This window comes from Mercenaria mercenaria, chromosome 2 (genome assembly GCF_021730395.1).
Source record: "Mercenaria mercenaria strain notata chromosome 2, MADL_Memer_1, whole genome shotgun sequence".
NCBI classification, from domain to species: Eukaryota; Metazoa; Mollusca; class Bivalvia; order Venerida; family Veneridae; genus Mercenaria; species Mercenaria mercenaria.
In genome coordinates, this window is record NC_069362.1 from 99,529,767 (window position 1) to 99,552,207 (window position 22,441).

The window sequence follows — 22,441 nt, forward strand, 5'->3', positions numbered from 1 at the left end:
AAATATGCTGAAAGTAGGCAAGAGTGTGCAAGTGTTGTTAAAGAATCAAAGAAAAGTTATGAGAAGAAAATAGCTAGTGAAGTTAAAACTAACAATAAGTCGTTTTGGAGGTATGTAAATTCAAAGAGAAAAACCAGAGATTCAATCAGTACTTTGACTAAATCAGATAACTCAGAAGCTAAAACTGATTTTGAAAAGGCGGAGGTGTTGAATATGTTTTTGAGTCGGCTAAACGCTGAAAGCGTTTTGACGAGTCCTTGCTGTTCAGCGATTCTCTAAATGGACCAAATAACACAGTGAAGGGATGTAGTTCCATTAGATTTCTCAAACTTCAAACAGTTCACTGCATGAATGAAGTTAAGTTGTGTCAATTCCCTTTGCTATGACCAATATACGATGTAATCTGTCATATTTATGACTTGTACTTGTGCAATACTCGAATGTAACTCATTAAGCAGAAATGTGCATTTTATGAATTGCGCAGGCTTACAAAGCTTGCGTAACATCCAGCGAAAGACAAAAAATAGTTCCACAGGGCTCCAGATAAGATGCGTATTAGCGTAAATTACGTATAGAAATAATGCAAATACGCATGTCTAATAATTTCTAAGCGTATAAAAACGTATATAAAATTACAGAAATGCACACAATGCTTTTTTAAAAACAAAACCTGAATCGTCTGGATGCGTTAGGTAACATAGCCGATCAGCCTTAATTCTTCCACATTGAATGTATACACGCATCGTATGATTTCTATAAACTTTGCGTGGGTTGAATTTTGAAGTCAGTAAACGGATAAATTATCGGAAGAAGAAGCTCTTACTGCTTTGTTTAGTTACTACAGATATTAAAAATGATTTTAATTCTTATTTTTCGAGAAATAAACAAATCGGCGAAACATTAAATTGTATTTTCTTGTAGTTTTTGAAATCGAAAGTAGATCGTCTACAGGTACTGATGATAAACCCGGACAGACTACCTTGGAAATATTTGCTTGCAATCGGTTATTTATAAAACTGAACACACCATCTAATAGTTTCCATTTACAACACCAACTGGTGTAAATAAAAACAAAATTGGTAAATATTCTGTATAAATAAATGACTTATATTAATCTGTATAAAAATATTTATCCAAAATTACTGGGGAAGAGGGTGTTTTTTTTTGCACATGCTCACTGTCGCCACATGGAGGCCTGACATTGAGTCACTTTTTATTACTTGATCAGGAATGACTGTTGCAGCTTTTTGGGGAAAGTTTCAATATAATACTATGAAGAAAATTTTGTAAATGACAAAGTGTTCGAATTTATCATCAGTCAACCTGCTTACAGTCCCCATTTTACTAACCCCTTTCAGGGCCTCACATCGTGTGAGTTTGCTAACTAAATATAAATTTGAATTATGTAAAGTTTTCAGCAAATGTTAAGCTTTTTTTTGATACCAACCATTGATTACAAATTGCAGAAATAAAAAAGTTACAGGTAAAAAACCTCATTTTCTGTTCGGGTTTATCATCAGTACCAGTATGTTTGGCTGCTTTCACGAAACGAAACAACTTTTTTATGAAAAGATTTAAATAAGAGGTAATTTAACCGTAAACTTCAATGTCAGATACTGCCAATTGCTGCTAAATGTCTTCGTATCATCACAATTTGTAAAATATATTGTTGAAACTGGAGAAAAGTGTAATCGTATCCGGATATAATATTTTGGGTAAATATCGAGATGTGTTATGAAATTTTAAGAAAAAAACTAAAAACAAACTGAAACTGGTAGACTATACTGTCAGTACATCAATCATTAGCCGACTCAGGCCCTTCAGGCCTTTGATTTAGCAGTGTTTTTGTGAGAACTGAACCGTTTCACACGGATAAAACAGAAGACGTTAATGATGTTTTACTAGAAAATATTGCAGTTACACATGAAAATGTATCGAAAGTCTTGATTTCATTAAATCCTCAAAAATCTCCAGGACCGGACTATATTCATCCAAAAGTGTTATATGAAGCCAGAAATGAGCTTACAGAGCCACTAACAATTTCATTTAATAAATCATTGAGTGAGGGAGAAATTCCAGAAGATTGGAAGAAAGCTATAATAGTATCACCTATCTTTAAAAAGGGAAATAAAAAAGATCCATCAAACTATCGTCCAGTGAGTTTGACATCAGTCGTTTGTAAGTTGTGTGAAAAATTGATTAGAGATAAACTTGTGAATCATCTAGAAAGTAACAAATAGTTTTCAGATAATCAGTATGGATTTAGATCAGGTTGATCCTGTGTAGTTCAGCTACTAGAAATTTTAGACAATTGGTCGGAGTCAATAGATAATGCAGTACAAATAGATGTGATTTATTTAGATTTCGCTAAAGCATTTGACCGTGTGTCACATGACCGTCTATTGTACAAACTATATAAGTTAGGCATAAGAGGAACAGTTTTAAGGTGGATTAAAGGATTTCTTTCTGACAGATCACAATGCGTACGGATTGGGTCGTCATTATCACCATGGTCTAAAGTAGCAAGTGGCGTGCCTCAGGGCAGCGTTATTGGCCCGGTTTTGTTTCTCTGTTTTATAAATGACGTACCTGATGTTGTATCTGGTATAGTTAAAATTTTTGCGGATGATACAAAGCTTTTCTCAAAAGTGGCAACTGTTAAGGCCTGTGAACAATTGCAATCAGACTTAGACGGACTGTGTGATTGGAGTGAAGAATGGAAATTAACTTTTAATGCAAAAAAGTGTAAGGTTTTACATTTAGGATCAAACAATGATAAGTTCACCTATACCATGAGAGAATCAGATGGAAATTACGTAAGAGTAGAGCAAGTGCCTTCCGAGACAGATCTAGGGGTTACTTTTGATGAACGTTTAACTTTTGATGAACACATTACAAATATTACAAATAAAGCTCAGAAAATATTAGGATTAATCTACAGATCATTTGAATACTTGGATGAAGAAATGTTATTGCTTCTGTATAAATCTTTGATAAGGCCAATTCTTGAATACGGATCATGTGTTTGGTCTCCATACTTAAAGAAGCATATAAAGAAATTAGAAGACATTCAGAGAAGGGCGACTAAGCTCGTTAGATCATTGCAAAATTTACCATATGAATAGAGGTTAAGAAAACTTGGTCTTGTGACTCTGGAATACCGAAGGGATCGTGCCGATATGATCCAGATTTATAAATCAGTTCATAATCTTGACGATTTGAAGTGGGACAGTTTGTTTTCATTGGCTCAGGACGATTTGCGTGGACTTTATCTGAAGTTTAAAAGCAAATTTTAAGTGTAAACACAATATGAGATTAAATTCCTTCAGTCAGAGATCAATTTCTTTTTGGAATACTTTATCAGAAGGAACAATTTCTGCAACTAATCTAAATCAGTTTAAATGCCTACTAAATGATAAGAACTGGAATACTAAGAAATTCAAGAGTAGTTGTTACTAAGCGCAGTATGAGAACATTGATTTAAAAATACTTATTTAGAGAAGAGGATTGTATGATGAGGAACTTGACAAGAGGGGCCATTAAAGCTTAGGCTAATACTACGGCCCTGGATACAGGTAGATTACCTTTATGCCGTTATTTTACTTTTCATATTATGTTTTTAATTAAATAAATCGTGTGCAAGTGATTCAACATAATGATGGCAGGTGCATGCAAAAATTGTACTTTATGGAGATCTGGTAAGTCTTTACAAAAATTGTTCCCGGTAGCATGCTAAAAAAATAGGGTAGGTACGTGACCATGTTTAAAGCATAAAAAGTGCAGTTTTGCAACTTTTTGTTAAAGAGTTGTTCAAAAAAAATCTCCAAGGAATAAATGGAAAACTTCAGAAAAGATAAACTAAATTTCACATATGTATACAGTATTTTCAGTTGTATCAGTAACAAAAATAATCGACATAACTTTCAGTTATGATCATCATGCAAATAACGAAAATAATCGGCACACCCGTCGTGCGAATAACGAAAATAATCGGCACGACGGTCGTGCGGACAAGGAAAATTATCGGCACGACCGTCATGTGGATAGCCTCTGCCGATCGCCTCGGCCTCCCAAATCAGTGGAGAACTAAGTTCCGCTGTATTTTACAAAATATATTTAGATTGTCGTAAATATTGTCACTATTTCTCACATTTGCTTCCAGCTGGATATGCACACTTTGAAGTTTTATGACATACTATTTACCTAAGCTGCAAGCCTAAACTTGAAAAATTATCTTTCTTCACATATGAATTGCTATCAGTAAGTGCAACCTGGCATGTTTTAAAAGATAGATTTAGATAAGAATGCGACACACTATAACGTGCTTACAATTGTCAAACAGATTCTACTTTCTGCGATCCAAAATCAAAGTATTTCTGTTCAATTCCTATGAATTTCCGCTTTCTGTCCACCATTGATTTACGAATTAATCTGCATCGTTAAACGCTCGCAAATTCAGTTGAAAATTAGCTTTAATTACAATTGCAACCATCTAGCAGATCAAGATTGACAGAATTAACGCTTATAGCAATAAAACAAAAAAGACTGATATGATTTGTATTTTAGAGTAATGATACAACGCTTGGTATTCATATACTAGAATAAATATCCAAATTGATGTTTTCTTCACGTTTCTCATGTTTTTCAACGTATGCACCTGTTTCAATTCTTTTCATTTCTTTATGATGTAAGAAGCCAAGACAATTTGTAAACATTGCAAGTTTCCTAAACTTTTCAATAAACTTGAAACATAATGGCACAAGAAGTTGCTAGAGTTGCAAGACGTCTTGAAGCGGCAAAGGAAACTCAAGTTTTAGGTAAGAAGATTATATGAAAATTATGTCAGATAATGAAGTCCTAAACCCTCTATTTTTAGGTTGGAAGTAAACTCATATCATCATGATTCATGGGATGGATTTGTGAGTCATCTCTTGTTAAGTTTATACTATTTATTATACTATTTATTGATGAAAAACCATCCTCGGAAATCGACGGTTGGATGAAATATGTAGATGTACATTCATCGCCACGAGGGTATGAGAGAAGAGCAGGGATCGAATTTAGCGGTCGCTAACTCGCGAAATTCGAGTAAGAATCAAAAAATGCGATTAGGAAATCATGGCACTCAAATATTTTCGCAATCACGTTCGAAAATCGTGGCATTAGCTCAAACTGTCCATTGCTCTTTAAAAATTCCTTTGGGGTACCAGTAGTTAATTTACCGATAATCGCGTGACCGCTTATAGACGCTTTATACAAATGTAATTATCAGACATCTAAGTAAGCGTATAGATGATATTTGTTTTCGTTTTGGCCGGTGATTTGCAACGTAACGATAGTAGAGAGGAAATTAACAAGTTTCTTCGTGCAAAAAAGGCTCGCGGAGACCGAAAATGCCAGCAACACTATGGGCAGTGACCTGAAAGAACCTAAAACTTTCGAGTCCAGCCAAAAGTCCAAAGAATCATTAAGTACTTTGGTTCATATCGTACTTCCGCCGGCCTGTCCGAACAGTGAACTTTTATATGAAACCGAAAAACAACTTAATAAATTTAGCATGTAAATAGCCTTTAAATAATTGCTAGTGGAACCCACCATTTTGCTAGTTGAAAAAAATGGCACTAGCAAAAAATTGCTGGTAGAAAAAAAGTTAAATTCAATCCCTGAAGAGGCCAGTTTCCCTTTTAATGCTGAGTGCCAAGCAAGGGAGCTACTGGTACCATTTTTGACATCTTTGGTGTGACACAGGGCTCTGGGGATCGAACCAACAACCTCTTGCACTCGAAGCGGACACTCTACCAATAGACTATCAAGGCGGTGGTAATACTTGTCGTTTTATCTCAATACTTTCTTTAATAGACACCTGAGAAGTGAATTACATTTTTTAGATCCAAGTTTTACATATTATGAAACCAACATTAATTTGAAGTCAGGGGAGGGAATAGCACAAAAGAATTAAGGGCTTTAGGCTGCTAGCTGTCTCATGAATATGTCATGCCAATAGACAGGGCCCAGGTCAAAACATTCCCAGTCCAAAATGTAACTAAATGGTGAAGTCTGAAAGTACCCCCCAAAAGAATCAGTATATAGAAATAACAGTGTACAGAGTTTGAATCAAAATCAATGCAAATAATTAATATTATTAAGTTTCAGTTTAATGCTATTTAATCACTGTCATAATTAAAAACATCTGAATGTTTAATAAACTAAACTGTATCACATATATTTCAGTATTTTTAGCAGCTTAAATGTAAGTCAACATACATTTGAATAATCTTAGGTTATATTTATAAGTAAGAACACACTTTACTTCACCTCAAAGCCAGTAATTTGCAGGGAAAATTATTATAAACATTTTGCCTGCAGGTGGCAAGTGATTTCGCTTCTGCGACCAGTACAGACCAAGATCAGACTGCACTGTTCACTTTTCAGTTAGTAAATTTTCCGTGAACACCCTTTTGAATAATAAGTGGTATTGCCCAAATCGAGTGATGGACCAGTCCATTTTAGAAATTTAGCAGGGAATTGATATGCAGTGAAGTAATAAATTTTCACGGGGAACTTATTTTGATTTTATGGTTGAGTCAATCCACAAAATTAAATCCCAATGAACAAGCAACTTCATTTTAATCACAAATTTCATAACCACATGAAATAGCCTTTTGATGAAAATCTCGAAAAAAATTTGCCCTAAAATATAAATGATTTTACAGTATATGTTATAACACCAAGTACTTAGTAAGATATATAAATTTTCAGGGTAGATTTTCTTTCAGAGTCACTGCTTTTTTTTCAGATCTTTCAAAGTGTGAGCTCATGAAGATTCCAGATGCAGTATATTTTATGTTAAAGGACAGTGTTGTGAACAAATGTGATCTCAGTGATAACATTATTAAGAGAATTCCGTCCAAATTTTGTACAAAGTTTCAAGCTTTAACAGGTATTGATTCTTTATTATAAAGCAAATAAATCCATTATCTGAACATGCAATACATCTATTATCTACCTTTATATTTCATTGATTGACACATACAAATAGCATTCAAGGCTGACAAATATGTTCTCACATATGTATGAAAGTCTGTTACTGTAGTAATATTTCTTATTTCTGTATATATAATATTATGTTGCATTAACACATTAATTATTAAACACAAATATCACAACAGGTTTGTGTCAAAAACAGTTTCACTTCAACTTTCAGTATGGTTGATTTGGCAAAATCTTTTTGTTTCACATTTTGACTTTAAAGAAAGGTCTGCATCCTGGGATTGCTGCATTTTGAGTAAAGTTTTACTGAAAAATATTATTCAAGGATCAATAGTTATAAAGAAATGTGATATCAAAGAAAGAAATCTCTTGAAAAGTAGAAGATTTATATATTAACCAAATATATTACCCTAGTGTATAATGAAAATGCAATCAGTATACTGTACAACTTTCAGTAAGAGAAAAGTAGTCTGGCTGCCATCTAGATATTAATTCTTTTTTTTTTTTTTTAACTATTTTTCTTAATCTTTTTATTTTTCTTTTGTTTTTACTATTCCCTCTTTGCCCAGATTAACTATATAAAGTTAAAATAGCTTCAGGTAATCTCCAAAGAACAAAACATAGGGTCTGAATATAGACTAGAGAAAATAATCAGAGAATGGATGAAAAGTTAGACTAAATGAAAAATTTGGTTAGGTTTAGGTGTCACCCTGGTATTGATTCTCTTACGGGTTTTAGTAAAATCAGACTTGCCATAGAGACCATGCCTATTAAGAGACCACTTGCCACTTGGGTTAAGAGAACATTTTTTCAGTTCTTTTTTGTTTCACTAAAGAGCAAATTGTGAAGAATTGAGAAACCATTTGTCTTTTCTCCATTCCCTTAAGTGGTCTCTAAACACATGCTTAATGCATGTTATATTGATTGATTGTGAAGAAGTTACATCTTCAGCAATGGTTTTTGATTGAATTGAAATGCAATTTTAACAGTCTTACAGATATAGGAAGAATTATTTCTTATTACATTTATTTAGTGCTTTTTGTAAGTAAAAACACATATGTTTTATGTTATTACAAAATTTGAAACTGTCTTTCAGAACTTCAGCTACAAGGTAATAGTTTGTCTAGTCTGCCAGAGGAGATTCGAAATATGGAAGAGTTAAAAGTGTTAGATATATCAAACAATAAATTTGAAAGTCTTCCAGTATTCTACGAGTGTCCAAAGTTGAGTACAATCACTGCCAAAGAAAACAAAATTACAGGTGAGGATATGATACAACAGTAGTGCTCTTAATAAATCATTTGTTTAGTTTTTATTTGTTAACTGCACCGTTAATTTCACTATTGAATGCCAGGATCTCCATGGCTGAGTGGTAAAGGTCACTGACTGAATCACCTATAACTGGTTTGGGTTTGAAACCTTGCTTGGAATGTTGAATTCTTCATGTGAAGGAAGTTGTCAGACTCGCTTATGGGAGGATGATGCATGGTCGTTTTGCCAAGGTGCCTGCCCATGCAGTATACAGTTCCAAGAGGGGTACCTGGGGTATTCCTCCACCATCAAAACCTGCAAATAGTCACGATATGACTTTAGAATATATCGATGTGACCATCACCATTGCTTTAAGTTATTATAGTTACATAATGATGGTCTCAGTTCAGGTCAGTACATTGTAGATATTTGTCCTGATAACATTTTTTTTTTTCATGGCAAGCATTGGACAATTTCCAAAGTACCAGTAGTTGCATTCTGTAGTGATTACAGAGCTTTTGGTAAGCCTGTTGCATTGTACTCGTGTCAGCCTTATATAAAAAATTGTTATTAAGATATGGTAGCATTATATTCTATAAGTACCTGAAATGAAAAATAATTGCATTGTAAAATTAATTATGTCTCCCCCAGGAGACATATTGTTTTTGCCCTGTCCGTCCGTACGTCACACTTCATTTCCGAGCAATAACTGGAGAACCATTTGACCTAGAACCTTCAAACTTCATAGGGTTGTAGGGCTGCTGGAGTAGACGACCCCTATTGTTTTTGGGGTCACTCCGTCAAAGGTCAAGGTCACAGGGGCCTGAACATTGAAAACCATTTCTGATCAATAACTAGAGAACCACTTGACCCAGAATGTTGAAACTTCATAGGATGATTGGTCATGAAGAGTAAATGACCCCTATTGTTTTTGGGGTCACTCCGTCAAAGGTCAAGGTCACAGGGGCCTGAACATTGAAAACCATTTCCGATCAATAACAAGAGAACCACTTGACCCCGAATGTTGAAACTTCATAGGATGATTGGTCATGAAGAGTAGATGACCCCTATTGATTTTGGGGTTACTCCGTCAAAGGTCAAGGTCACAGGGGCCTGAACATTGAAAACCATTTCCAATCAATAACTAGAGAACCACTTGACCCAGAATGTTGAAACTTCATAGGATGATTGGTCATAAAGAGTAATTGACCCCTATTGATTTTGGGGTCACTCCATTAAAGGTCAAGGTCACAGGGGCCTGAACATGGAAAACCATTTCCGGTCAATAACTTGAGAACCACTTGACCCAGAATGTTGAAACTTAATAGGATGATTGGTCATGCAGAGTAGATGACCCCTAACGATTCTGGGGTCACTCTGTGAAAGGTCAAGGTCACAGGGGCCCGAACATTGAAAACCATTTCCGGTCAGTAACTTGAGAACCACTTGACCCAGAATGATGAAACTTCATAGGATGATTGGTCATGCAGAGTAGATGACCCCTAACGATTTTAGGGTCACTCTGTTAAAGGTCAAGGCCACAGGGGCCTGAACATGGAAAACCATTTCCAATCAATAACTTGAGAACCTCTCGACCCAGAATGTTGAAACTTCATAGGATGATTGTTCATGCAGAGTAAATGACCCCTATTGTTTTTGGGGTCACTCCGTTAAAGGTCAAGGTCACAGGGGCCTGAACATTGATAACCAGTTCCGATCAATAACTTGAGAACCACTTGACCCAGAATGTTGAAACTTCATAGGATGATTGAACGTGCAGAGTAGATGACCCCTATTGATTTTGGGGTCAGTCTATTAAAGGTCAAGGTCACAGTGGCCTGTTCATGTAAAATCATTTTTTGGAAATAACTTGAGAACCACTTGACCTACAATGTTGAAACTTAATAGGATGATTGGACATGCAGAGTAGATGACCCCTATTTATTTTGAGGTCACTTGATCAAAGGTCAAGGTCACAGGAGCCTGAACAGTGACTTGAGAACCACTAGGCCAAGAGTGTTGAAATTTAGCGGGATGACTGGACATGCCAAGTAGATGATCCCTATTGCAGCCAACCACCATCAGTGTCTCTTTGACTTTCGCTCCTGACCCCTATTGACTTCTTGCCTATAGGACTTTGCATTGGGGGAGACATGCGCTTTTTTACAAAAGCATTTTCTAGTTTACCAGGTTGTTACATTAGATCTGTAACACTGTTGAATAAAGCTTTTGACAAGGCACATACTATAAAATTTACACACACTGTTTTTTACTTTTATATACACTTTTTTTAAAGAAAAAAACTTGATAATTCTTCTTTAAGACATATTCTTCTTTAAGACATAGAGGCACATTAAACCAAGGTTTTAGTTTTATAATTTCAGAACTTGATTTTGAGAGATTAAGAAAGATGGCATCACTACGGGAGCTAGATCTGCAGGATAATCCATTACCGGAGGAGCTTCAACAACAGTTAAAAGATATTGACATGTTCACAGTTCATATAGGAGCCAGTGACCCTATAGGCAAAGAACTGGAGGAGGTTGAATAATCAAAATTATGTGTTCAGTGCTTCCTTTTAACCCTTACCCTGCTAAATTTCTATAATGAACTTGTCCATCTTTCAATTTAGACAATAACATTGACTGTTTAAAAGAGTGTTTACCAAAAAGATACTGACTGAATGGCGAACAGTGCAGATCTTGATCAGACTGCACAGATGGACAGGCTGATCAAGATCTACACTGGTCGCAAAGGCAGAATTAGTCGTGTCCAGCATGATAAGGGTTAAGCTTGACTATGTTGAGAATAAGTAGAGCTATGGCACTCCTGTTTGTCTGCATCCACTTAGGCTTCTGTGTCCAATTTAGTTAAGTTTTTATATGTAAGCTTGTATTTTAGTAGCCACTTTTGGGAATTAGTTGAAAATGCCCACACTTGTTCAGTGTGATGGTCTTTAGATGCATGGATTACATAACTGTCTTTGCATTTTTATCTCAACTATTCAAAGAATGAGGAGAGGTAGTCTACTATTCAATGGCTATGTTTGCATGGCACCTTTTGCATGCAAGGTCATAGTTCAGTAACCATTGCTTGCATTAGATTGAAATTTTATACAAGGCTCCCTAGTCATCAGTCCTATTGAAATAAAGAAGTTAGATAAATCTTTATTAAATTTAGTTGAAGTTATGGCCCTTGTTAGCCTTTGAGAATTTGGTTTTGCATGCCTTAAGCATTGAAATGTATCTCAGTAGCAACTCTATATATTGAATTGAATCTTCACACAGTGCTTTTAATTAAGATATCAAACCTACTGAAATAACAAAGATAGACAACTACTGAAATAATAAAGTGAGACAATTCTTGGTTAAATTCAGTTAAAATTACAGCCCTTTTTGAAGCTAAAAAAGTAAAGTTTTGCATACAATAATCAAACTGTATCTCAGTAACAGCAACATCTATTGGATTGAAACTTCACACAAGACATTCTTATCCAACTTACTTACATAGTCAAGTCAGGAAACTCATATTATAGATTAATTCAAATTATTGCCCTTATTTGACTTAGAAAATATGGTTGAAGTTTTGCATGTAAGTTATCAATGACACAATGAAATACATATCTGAAATAAATTCTAATAAGATAACTCATATCATAATATTATGTAAGGCCTGCCAAGATTGCCAACAGTCGAGCACTGTTGTATAGACAGCTCTTGTCACAAAATTATGTCCCTTCGTCAACTTTACAATTTTTAGCTCGACTATTCAAAGAATAGTCAAGCTATTCTACTCACCCTGGCGTCGGCGTCACACCTTGGTTAAGTTTTTACATGCAAGTACATACAGCCATCAATTAAAGGCATATAGCTTTGAAACTTATTTTTTCTTTTTCAAGGTCAATTACCAACCTCTCTGGGTCAAGTCCCATAACTCTGACATGTATTTTGAGCAAATTATGCCCCCTTTTGGACTTAGAAAATTTTGGTTAATGTTTTACATGCAAGTAACTATCTCCAAAACTAATGCAGATATTGATTGGAAACTTCACATGTGTCTTCGGGGTTATAAAACTAGTTGATAGCAGCAAGTCCCATAACTCTGACCTTCATTTTGGCTAAATTATGCCCCCTTTTGGACGTAGAAAATTCTGGTTAAAGTTTTGCGTGCAAGTACATACAGCTATTTCTAAAAGGCATATAGATTTGAAACTTATCTTTTCTTTTTCTAGATCAATTACCAACCTCACTGGGTCAAGTCCCATAACTCTGACATGTATTTTGAGCAAATTATGCCCCCTTTTAGACTTAGAAAATTTTGGTTAAAGTTTTACATGCAAGTTACTATCTCCAAAACTAATGCAGATATTGATTTGAAACTTCACATGTGTCTTCGGGGTATAAAACTACTTGATAGCATCAAGTCCCATAACTCTGTCTTTCATTTTTGCCAAATTATGCCCCCTTTTGGACTTAGCAAATTCTGGTTAAAGTTTTGCGTGCAAGTACATATAGCTATTACTAAAAGGCATATAGATTTGAAACTTATTTTTTCTTTTTCTAGATCAATTACTAACCTCACTGGATCAAGTCCCATAACTCTTACATGTATTTTGAGCAAATTATTCCCCTTTTTGGACTTAGAAAATCCTGGTTAAAGTTTTGCGTGCAAGTACATACAGCAATTACTAAAAGGCATATAGATTTGAAACTTATTTTTTCCTTTTCTAGATCAATTACCAACCTCACTGGGTCAAGTCCCATAACTCTGGCATGTATTTTGGGCAAATTATGCCCCCTTTTGGACTTTGAAAATTCTGGTTAAAGTTTTACATGCGAGTTTCTATCTCCAAAACTAATGCAGATATTGAATTGAAGCTTCACATGTGCCTTTGGGGTTATAAAACTAGTTGATAGCAGCAACTCCCATAACTGATATGCATTTTGGTCAAATTATGCCCCCTTTTGAACTTAAAACTCTTTTGATATTTAACCTTTTTGGGTCATATTTTCCTGCTTCTGGGACAATATTTCGAATAGTCGAGCTTGGCTGTCTTACTGACAGCTTTTGTTTGTTTAGCGTTTGTATATAAGCTGGGATCTCAGTACTGACAAATGGAAATGGATTAAAACTCCCCATACTTGTCCACTGTGATGATCACATGCAGTTCACAGGTTCCCTTTTTCCACTTTTATATTTCATTTATTTAACATTTTTGTTAGTGACAAAGGCTTTGAATAGTCAAACATTTGTCCTCCAACAGCTCATGTGATAATATGTATGTTTGATTTAATTTATTTGTAAATGATTTTACATGCAAAATGTTTTAGAATAGCATACATTATATGGTTTGGCATTGAAATTTTGCTTTGTTTACGGTTGCTTGTAATGCTTTATGGAATTTTATTTGCTTAAATCTTCAAAGATTTGTATCTTTTTAGCTCATCTGATTTTTTGAAAAAAAATGATGAGTTATTGTCATCACTTTCAAGAGCGGTTGTCTGCGTCGGCGTCAGCGTCTGTGTCGGCGTTGCCTGGTTAAGTTTTATGTTTAGGTCAGCTTTTCTCCTAAACTATCAAAGCTATTGCTTTGAAACTTGGAATACTTGTTCACCATCATAAGCTGACCCTGTATAGCAAGAAACATAACTCCATCTTGCTTTTTGCAAGATTTATGGCCCCTTTTGTACTTAGAAAATATCAGATTTCTTGGTTAAGTTTTATGTTTAGGTCAACTTTTCTCCTAAACTATCAAAGCTTTTGCTTTGAAACTTGGAATACTTGTTCACCATCATAAGCAGACCCTGTACATCAAGAAACATAACTCCATCTTGCTTTTTGCAAGAATTATTGCCCCTTTTGGACTTAGAAAATCAGTTTTCTTGGTTAAGTTTTATGTTTAGGTCAGCTTTTATCCTAAACTATCAAAGCTATTTCTTTAAAACTTGCAACACTTGTTCACCATCATAAGCTGACCCTGTACAGCAAGAAACATAACTCCATCCTGCTTTTTGCAAGATTTATGGCCCCTTTTGGACTTAGAAAATATCAGATTTCTTGGTTAAGTTTTATGTTTAGGTCAACTTTTTCTCTTAAACTATCAAAGCTATTGCTTTAAAACTTGCAACTCTTGTTCACCATCATAAGCTGACCCTGTACAGCAAGCAACATAACTCCATCCTGCTTTTTGCAATAATTATTGCCCCTTTTTGGACTTAGAAAAATCATTTTCTTGGTTGAATATTATGTTTAAGTCAACTTTTCTCATAAACTATCAAAGCTATTGCTTTAAAACTTGCAACAGTTTTTCACCATCATAAGTGGACACTGTACATCAAGAAACATAACTCTATCCTGCTTTTTGCAAGAGTGATGGCCCTTTTTAGACTTAGAAAATCATGGGTAGGACAATATTTCTATTATACAAAAAAAATCGGATGAGCGTCAGCACCCGCAAGGCGGTGCTCTTGTTTATTCTAATATTATGTAGAAACATTTAAACCTTTACATTTTCAGAAAGGAACCATGTTACACAACTATGATATTTGTCTTCATATTGATTATATGCCCTTTTATGTTCAGTGACAAAGAGTTATACCCCTTTATCGTACGAAAAGGTCATGAAATTGAACATATTATTTTTTCCAGAAATTTGTATGATGGTTCTTTCAAGCATTACAAAAAGAGAGACTTTTTATTCTTTTTAAATATAATAAAAAAATAAACTTTTAGTGAATAAAATCTATTAAAGCATTTTATGCAGCCTTAAATCCACTTATATAGAATTTAGGCAGTTTTTCCTAGTACTATCATTTTAGCCTCACCATGAGAAAACCAACATAGTGCATTTGCGACCAACATGGATCCAGACCAGCCTACACATCCGCGCAGTCTGGTCAGGATCCATGCTGTTCGCTTTCAAACCCTATTGCAATTAGAGAAACTGTTAGCGAACAGCATGGATCCTGACCAGACTGCGCGGATGTGCAGGCTGGTCTGGATCCATGCTGGTCGCAAATCGTGGGCTGAGCGCAAAACTATTGTAACTGTATATAGATAAAGAACAAGATACAATAGTTTCGCGCTCAGCCCTCGAAATGCACTATGTTGGTTTTCTCATGGTGCGGCTCAATTTATTATATTTGGTTGTTTTGACTTTCATTGGCATTGTTTACTGTACCTTGTCATGATATAGTAGCAACAGTTTTACTTGTTAAAGAACTTTGTGTGTGTGTTTTTTTTAAATATTTTTAAATGCGTCAAGTTAGGTCTGAACTTCATTAAATCCTTGTACTAAAACATATCTCTTATGTAAAGATACAATATATTTGTTTGTAATTTAAGTAAATTTTACATATATTACACTTTAGAAAATAGTATACATTTAAATTGTTGACTTACGAGAGTATACATTTACATTGTCAATAAAATTCAGAAGAAACACATCATAGATTTAGGAAAAATTATGTGTCATATGACATTATTTATTATGTAACACAATTGTTTTTCTTGTGAACTTTTTATTAGATACCTTTAAAGTAGTGACAGTTGGTTAGTCTTTCGTTTGTTCTTACGTCCTAAGTTCTAACACAACTTGGAAGATATTTTTGATATGCATGTCAGGGATCAGCCTACAAGGCGATTTGAGCGATATCGTCGCTTTAAAGTCGGCCACCTCGCCTAATTATCGCCTCCGGGCGAAATCCAAATCGCCGAGTTTTTCAGCCAGTTATTATCTGTTTACTGAAAGTTGCAAAACTTGATGCATATTCTAGATTAAATTATCGATAAATCCATAGTCAACCCCGCCTACTCGCCTGTCAAACTTAAGCCAATCGTAGCGTTAATATCTAACAGTGTCAATCAATAATATTGTCAGCCGCCGCCATTTTGAAAATTTTCAATCGGCGTGTAAAAAGCCGATAAACTTAACGAAAGCATGATTTTATGCAAAAATTGTATATTATGCTTTCATTTTATTAAAGATTACTTCAAAAATTATTTCAATTACCATAATTACGGTCAATTTCTGTAAATGAACGGCTCGGGTACTGCGGATAAAAAATGATTTCGCGGACGTCAGAACTGCCATACAAAATATTGTAAAAAGATCGCCATTAACTACGATTTTGGTTTTATTTTCGAAAAAAATAATGAATAAATAAATTAAATGTATAAATCTGAACAAGTTGGTGCAAAAATCGGGCATTATAAAAGTACGAGAATCGAAACATTAATGAAAATTTTCACGCCGTTTTGATCGTGCACCTGTTAAATTTACGAATTTCGGACATGTAAATTTCGGATAAAAATTTAAAGGCGACTTTTTCATAGCTAAGTTTATACTTTATTTAGAAATTCATGAAAATGATAATGCAAGAATCAATTTCCTTAAATAATTACTGTTTATAAGTTACAGCTAGACCCACAGAAAGTGGATATATATAGGCAAGAAACTTAACGCTATGCCGATTCTTCTCCTTAAATTTCTCAACTTCTCCCTAAATTCTGTGGAGGGAGAAGTCACTTCTCCCTAAAATTTTGACCTAGTCTGATCCCTGCATGTATTGAATGTATTCCTTTACTGTTCAACAGAACACTGATGAAGTTTAGCCACAGTCATGTAATAGTATTCTGTCTCAATAAAATGCTTCTTCTTTCTTTCTATCTTCTGTCAAATGGGATGTTTGTGATCTCCTGCAGTGGCTGTCAGGCTGGCAGCTTCCACTTAAGTTGACTTGGTTGTAATGTTTATGGGCATAATATCTCAGCCATTTATGAAAACCAGCTGGATTCCTCAAATCCCTGTGGAGTTGACACCCTTCTATTACTTAAAATTGGGAAAATTGACAGTGTCCAAAATTGGGAAAATTGACAGTGTCCACTCTCTAACATGAGTAGTTCTTAGCAAATCTACACAGAACATGGTCACTATGTTAATGAGCATAATATCTTAGACAGAACAATAATCAGCTTCTGAGTCTAACTCAATTTGAGTTACAGCTCTTGGGTTAATATTTAAAATTGTGAAAATTGACACTGTCCACGTAATAACTTAAGGAGTTGTTATTGAATATTCACCAAACTAAAAGTCAGAAGTACGGTAATTTGCTATATTGTGACAGTCTGGTACTCTTCTTACAATACGTTTCAAATTTTACATATTTACCATATCATAATGTTTTAGGTGCTTTTATTATAACTACAGTGTAGAATAATTAGAACTGTTATGCAAGGCTTACCAGTCCCTGCAAGGAGACTCACAGGCAGACCAGACTGAATTTCATATTTACACTTCTTACCAAAATGCAGTTAATTTTTCTGACATTTTTTGTCATTAAAAATGAATTTAACATTTTTAGCTCATCTGATTTTTTGAAAAAAAATGATGAGTTATTGTCATCACTTGAGCGGTTGTCGGCGTCGGCGTCGGCGTCGGCGTCTGCGTCGGCGTTGCCTGGTTAAGTTTTATGTTTAGGTCAGCTTTTCTCCTAAACTATCAAAGCTATTGCTTTGAAACTTGGAATACTTGTTCACCATCATAAGCTGACCCTGTATAGCAAGAAACATAACTCCATCTTGCTTTTTGCAAGATTTTTGGCCCCTTTTGTACTTAGAAAATATCAGATTTCTTGGTTAAGTTTTATGTTTAGGTCAACTTTTCTCCTAAACTATCAAAGCTATTGCTTTGAAACTTGGAATACTTGTTCACCATCATAAGCTGACCCTGTACATCAAGAAACATAACTCCATCTTGCTTTTTGCAAGATTTATTGCCCCTTTTGGACTTAGAAAATCAGTTTTCTTGGTTAAGTTTTATGTTTAGGTCAGCTTTTATCCTAAACTATCAAAGCTATTGCTTTAAAACTTGCAACACTTGTTCACCATCATAAGTTGACCCTGTATAGCAAGAAACATAACTCCGTCCTGCTTTTTGCAAGATTTATGGCCCCTTTTGGACTTAGAAAATATCAGATTTCTTGGTTAAGTTTTATGTTTAGGTCAACTTTTTCTCTTAAACTATCAAAGCTATTGCTTTGAAACTTGCAACACTTGTTCACCATCATAAGCTGACCCTGTACAGCAAGCAACATAACTCCATCCTGCTTTTTGCAAAAATTATTGCCCCTTTTGGACTTAGAAAATCATTTTCTTGGTTGAGTATTATGTTTAAGTCAACTTTTCTCATAAACTATCAAAGCTATTGCTTTAAAACTGCAACAGTTTTTCACCATCATAAGTGGACACTGTACATCAAGAAACATAACTCTATCCTGCTTTTTGCAAGAATGATGGCCCTTTTTAGACTTAGAAAATCATGGGTAGGACAATATTTCTATTACACAAAAAAAATCAGATGAGCGTCAGCACCCGCAAGGCGGTGCTCTTGTTGTATGTTACATTTAGGGTGAGATGAGTTTGCCTTTCTCTTGGCAATCATTCAAGGTTGCCACTAAGGATGTCTTCTAGCAAACTGTTCTTATTAATGATTCTCTAAAGCCGGATTATGTTCTTGGTGAATTTTATTTAAACAAGAAGAGCATCAAGATCATTTTGGTACTTTAAAACTTTAAGTTCTTCTCAGCAAACATGTTTTTTACAAGAAATTTTCCCAGATACATTACAATTTCATTTATCAGAGGTTTGACATAGTCCATAGCCAAAATAAAATACACTTTACTGTTTTGTGTGTGAGAATGCTTTGGTATAACTATAACTGTTTTTATAATAACAACAAAGTGGATGATGTTTTTGTTTCAAGATTCTTGGAAAATTTACAGATAATTTCTACTTTAAGATATGTTTATTATTTGACTTTTTCAGTAATATTGTTATTTAATCTCTAAGTTTTTACACTATTTAATTCTTTCAATATTAACACAAACTCAGGGAAGAATACAGTATATCTATAATTGTATAATTTTGTACATACATGCTTTGATGTTGTGAAATTTTTAACTCAAGTATATAAGAAAAAATATAAATACATGATTTTAAGTATGATGGCTTCCTATTTTTTACGATTGTTTGAATATTAGAAAAATACTATAATTTATGGCCATGATGAAAATTGTTGATTCTCTCATAATTTACAGCAAATCTATTCCTTCAGTTTTGCAAATGAATTGAGAAGAAAAATTTAAATTCTGACACATTTTTTATTCCACAAATTAGGAGGATGAAAATTTGTAAGTTCATGGAAACAGCTTCTGTATTCATAAAAAGTACATCATGCTAATAGTCAGTTTCATATTTATAACCTAAGACTGTGTAACCCACTCATGGGGTTGGTATTATTTTGCATTGATCCATAAACTGTTATTCTATGACCACTTATACAAGTTGTGTGTGACCTGTCTATAGTTCCACTCTAAACGTTGCTGGGCTGAAGTGAAAACTTAAGAGAAAAACATTGTGAAAATTTATTTCTGAAACCATATAATGAATCACTCTGAATTTTGGCAAAGTTTTGATTATTGACTACAAGCAATCAGTAAATGTATACCAAACACTTAATTTTTATACGCCTTCTCTGAAAGAGCGGGGGGTATTATGTGAACACCCATGGCGGTCGGGGTCCAAAGCATGTCTGCTCTCTAGATCGAACAGTTTTCATCCGATCTTCACCCAACCTGCTGGTAATGTTTGTGGGCATAATATCTCGGCCATATTCGATAACCAGCCAAATCGCCCGAGGCACTCTTGGATTATGGCCCTTGAATTACTTGAAAAACTGCGAATTTAGACTTGTCCAATCTGTAAGTCAAATAGTTTTCATCTGATCTTCATCAAACTTGGTGACACTGTTTTTGGGCATAATATCTCGGCCAAGTTCGATAAACAGCCAAATCGCCGCAGGCACTCGTGGATTATGGCCCTTGAATTACTCGAAATCTGCAAATTTAGCCTTGTCCACCCTCTTAAGTTGAACAGTTTTCATCCGATCTTCACCAGACTTGCTGACAATGTTTGTGGGCATAATATCTCGGTCAAGTTCGATAACCACCAAAATCTCCCCCGGCACTCTTGGATTATGGCCCTCGAATTACTCGGAAATCTTTTTATGATACATAACTGAAAACGGCGTATTTGTGACAGTCTGGCACTCTTGTTACCTATTATAGACCAAGTCCGTTCAACAAATTAAATATCTCCAATACCTAAAACGACGTCAAAGTTGAAGCTTTATTTTTCTAATGTACAACCAAGATTATGAAATGGCTTTATTTCACTCCTACTGCGTCAAACATGTGATAAATGTTTTTATTTCATTCTTCATACATATCCTAAGATATATTTTATAACATGTGATGTCAGTTTTACATGCTAGTGCAATAAATGTTGAATTAAAACGTGATTGTATTGGTTTTCTTTTTCCTGTGAAATATTTCTGATTCTTTTTTCTGGTGAATACCTTCAGATGTGCATACAGAAATATGAAAAATAATGGCAATTTCAAAATAGCTTTATGAAAATCAATAAATAGATTCAAATAATAGAAGAAAATCTGTTTGTCTCGGACAAGTCAGCATCAGGGATTACTCACGGTTAAGGAGGTGAGGACGGAATTTTTAGTGGGTCTAGGGGCCATGCCCCATCGACCTCGGCAATATTACTGAATTTAGGCAGCGCCTTGTAATCCCTTGAATAACTACCTTTAGTCAGATATTCCCATCTGCAACTACAAATAGTGACAGATTATAATAAAGGTGTTTCACTTACCGAATTTTACATATATTAAAATATATAAACGATTCACGATTCTAATATGTAAGTGTACTTCAGTAGTTACCATTTACATAAAGAGAGCGGTCTGGCAGTGGGATGCAAGATGGGTATCAAAAGCATGGGTAAAATCACCAGAAGCAACCTGTGGGCCTTATGACTATACGGAAACTTTAAAATGCTTCTCTGAAACACATGTCCTATCAAAATAATTGAGGGCAATTGTTTCTTTGGTAATTCACTGTGTTTTATACGTACATGTGTTGTGAAACTGGTGAGCGATTATGGGGCCCATCATGACCCCTTCGTATCGTAATCCTTGTTATGATTTAAAGCTACTTCCACTCTACAACTAACAGGCAAATTTGATGAAACAATTATCCTCTTTTGTGATATTTTTTCTACTTGCTTGTTCAGACGTGACTTTACTTTCGTGTCAAAGAGTGATTTTCTCTCGTGGAAGTCCGTTCCCACTAGGAAATGCATGCGTTTCATCCAAAATGCAGTCAACTGAGTGTAATTATCATACCCATTCATTTCCTAAAATACCATTATCACGTTAAAAATCATGCAGTAGTTATCGCTAGATGCTGCAATTTCAGAATAGTTCAGTTTGTAGACTCGAGTCATCTTGGCACTTTTTGGTAATTTATTTCCTCCTGTGTGGGTTTGGGACAACCCGTAAGAAAGGAATTCGAATTTTTCGTTATGGTAAGAGACGACTTCTAGTGTTTGCTGTATTTCTGTGCTTCCAGCGGGTGTAAAAGTTTTGATTCCATATCTGATATTTTTATTTCGATGTAAATGATACGTGAATGTTCGGTTTGTCGCTGTATATCGTGAAACTGTCCTGATGTTCTTTAAAAAACAAAATCAACGATGACTGTTCAGGTCAACGTTAATTCCTTTAGAGAAAAACAAGTCCTGTGAATAATGTCATTTTTTCAGTCTGCTATTTAAATCACTGTTGCCAGTATTTTTCTCTACTATGCACAATGTACCCGTCGTGCCCGTAGTTCTTGCTGAGAAGCAAAATGTCACCTGCTTTTGGTAAAGGGAACATATTGGACAAGAGTCTAGACAAACGGTCTGGACACTTATCTTTGGATATTTCCGAAAAGTTTCAAGAATGTGCGCTCGTAAAGATTATCATGTGCGCACCGGGTAGGTCTTTATTGTGTGCACATTGTAGCTCTTTCCCATACAATGCATTAGTCTTAACGTGCACACGTTAAAGCTATCATGTGCGCATACACCAGTATTTAGTGTTCAAACCCATAGAGATATGGGGCAAGAGACTTAATGACATGAGCACTAGCCGCTTGGCTTGAGAAGTTCCTGCTGCACGCTTACAGTGCATATAAGATACATTGTATGAAATATTTTTGAATGCCGCTGCTGGCACTTTTGATCAGCTAAATCTGTTATATTTTAAACAATGACTTCCATTATTACATTTCAGGAGCAGGGTTTT

General features: G+C 34.9%; 2 protein-coding genes across 2 annotated transcripts in view; one reads left to right on the forward strand and one right to left on the reverse strand.

Annotated features, from left to right (window-relative positions):
* LOC123564699 (leucine-rich repeat-containing protein 45-like) overlaps positions 1 to 4,476 on the reverse strand; it is a 56,939-nt gene extending 52,463 nt beyond the window's left edge. The window contains exon 1 of the mRNA XM_045358447.2: positions 4,330 to 4,476. The gene's annotated coding sequence lies outside the window, so the exon portion shown is untranslated. The remainder of the gene's footprint in view (positions 1 to 4,329) is intronic.
* Positions 4,477 to 4,630: 154 nt separating this feature from the next.
* On the forward strand, positions 4,631 to 20,599 carry LOC123564701 (leucine-rich repeat-containing protein 20-like). The gene is made up of 4 exons (XM_045358449.2): positions 4,631 to 4,817; positions 6,797 to 6,940; positions 8,087 to 8,251; positions 10,626 to 20,599. The coding sequence occupies exons 1-4, from the start codon at positions 4,754 to 4,756 to the stop codon at positions 10,790 to 10,792; spliced, it is 540 nt and encodes a 179-aa protein (XP_045214384.2). The 5' UTR covers positions 4,631 to 4,753; the 3' UTR covers positions 10,793 to 20,599.
* Positions 20,600 to 22,441: the final 1,842 nt, after the last annotated feature.

Excerpts from the sequence above, each read along its gene's own strand:
- LOC123564701 (XM_045358449.2), top strand. The coding sequence starts at position 4,754 with ATGGCACAAGAAGTTGCTAGAGTTGCAAGACGTCTTGAAGCGGCAAAG. Across the intron at positions 4,818-6,796 it reads AAAGGAAACTCAAGTTTTAG|ATCTTTCAAAGTGTGAGCTC; the intron begins GTAAGAAGATTA and ends CTTTTTTTTCAG. Across the intron at positions 6,941-8,086 it reads AAAGTTTCAAGCTTTAACAG|AACTTCAGCTACAAGGTAAT; the intron begins GTATTGATTCTT and ends ACTGTCTTTCAG.